At 60.2% G+C, this 1,578-nt stretch overlaps 1 protein-coding gene across 1 annotated transcript in view; it reads left to right on the forward strand.

Annotated features, from left to right (window-relative positions):
* The window catches only part of LOC119586609, a 6,572-nt gene that overhangs the window by 3,859 nt on the left and 1,135 nt on the right, over positions 1-1,578 (forward strand). The window contains exon 5 of the mRNA XM_037935359.1: positions 1,464-1,578. Within this exon, the coding sequence (XP_037791287.1) occupies positions 1,464-1,578 (115 nt within the window). The remainder of the gene's footprint in view (positions 1-1,463) is intronic.

A 1,578-nucleotide genomic window follows, 5' to 3' on the forward strand; every position in this document is an offset into this window, starting at 1 on the left:
GCCCCTACCCCCCTACCCAATACCCCCTGGCCCACTCATTACCCCGCTCAACCCCCCCACACTTTTACACAACCCCCGCCCCCCCTAAACCTACCCAACCCTTCCCATACACGTTTGCCCACGCATTGCAACCCCTCTCCATAACCCCCCTTCAACCCTGTCCCTCCCTTCCCCTTTCACCCTCTCAACCCCCCCCCTCCCTCCAACGTTTCTCATCCCAACCTCAACGCCCCTCCCCCCTCATCACCCTCCCCCTCATCACCCTCCCCCCTCAACGCCCCTCCCCCCTCATCACCCTCCCCCTCATCACCCATACCCTCTCTACCCCACCAACACAACCTCCAGCCACCCACTCAACCCCCCCTCCTCCTCCCACACGCACATACCCCACAACCTCCCTCACTCCACCTCCACACTTCCCTCACCCCGGGACCCTGAGCATCAACCCGACTCACCACCACCTGCCACATTCATCAACAACCAGACTCGTTATCAACCAGACTCAGATTCATCAACCAGATTCACCATCAACCAGATTCACCATCAACCAGATTCACCATCAACCAGATTCACCATCAAACAGACTCACCATCAACCAGATTCACCGTCAATCAGACTCACCATCAGACTCACCATCAAACAGACTCACAATCAGACTCACCATCAACCCGACTCACAATCAGACTCACCATCAACCAGATTCACCATCAACCAGATTCACCATCAACCAGATTCACCATCAACCTGACTCACCATCAACCCTGACTCACCATCAACCAGACTCACCATCAACCAGACTCACCAATCAGACTCACCATCAACCAGACTCACCATCAACCAGACTCACCATCAACCAGATTCACCACCCACCAACCGCACTCACCACCAGCCGCACTCACCACCAGCCGCACTCACCACCAGCCGCACTCACCACCAGCCGCACTCCCCACCAACCGCACTCCCCACCAACCGCACTCCCCACCAACCGCACTCCCCACCAACCGCACTCACCACCAGCCGCACTCCCCACCAGCCGCACTCCCCACCAACCGCACTCCCCACCAACCGCACTCACCACCAACCGCACTCACCACCAACCGCACTCACCGCCAACCGCACTCACCACCAACCGCACTCACCACCAACCGCACTCCCCACCAACCGCACTCACCACCAGCCGCACTCCCCACCAACCGCACTCACCACCAGCCGCACTCACCACCAACCGCACTCACCACCAACCGCACTCACCACCAGACTCACTCCCCACCAACCGCACTCCCCACCAACCGCACTCACCACCAACCACACACCACCAGCCGCACTCACCACCAACCGCACTCACCACCAACCGCACTCACCACCAACCGCACTCCCCACCAACCGCACTCCCCACCAGCCGCACTCCCCACCAACCGCACTCACCACCAGCCGCACTCACCACCATCTGCACTCCCCTCCGCCAGAATCGACGCGTACGACTCCGGCTTCAGCGGAGGAGCCAAGATCAGCTACAACCCGCTCTCCGACCACGCCTCGCTCAGGGACCTCAAGCTCGACATCTTCTTCGCCACGCTC

The sequence above is a fragment of the Penaeus monodon genome, chromosome 21 (assembly GCF_015228065.2).
Source record: "Penaeus monodon isolate SGIC_2016 chromosome 21, NSTDA_Pmon_1, whole genome shotgun sequence".
Classification (NCBI taxonomy): Eukaryota; Metazoa; Arthropoda; class Malacostraca; order Decapoda; family Penaeidae; genus Penaeus; species Penaeus monodon.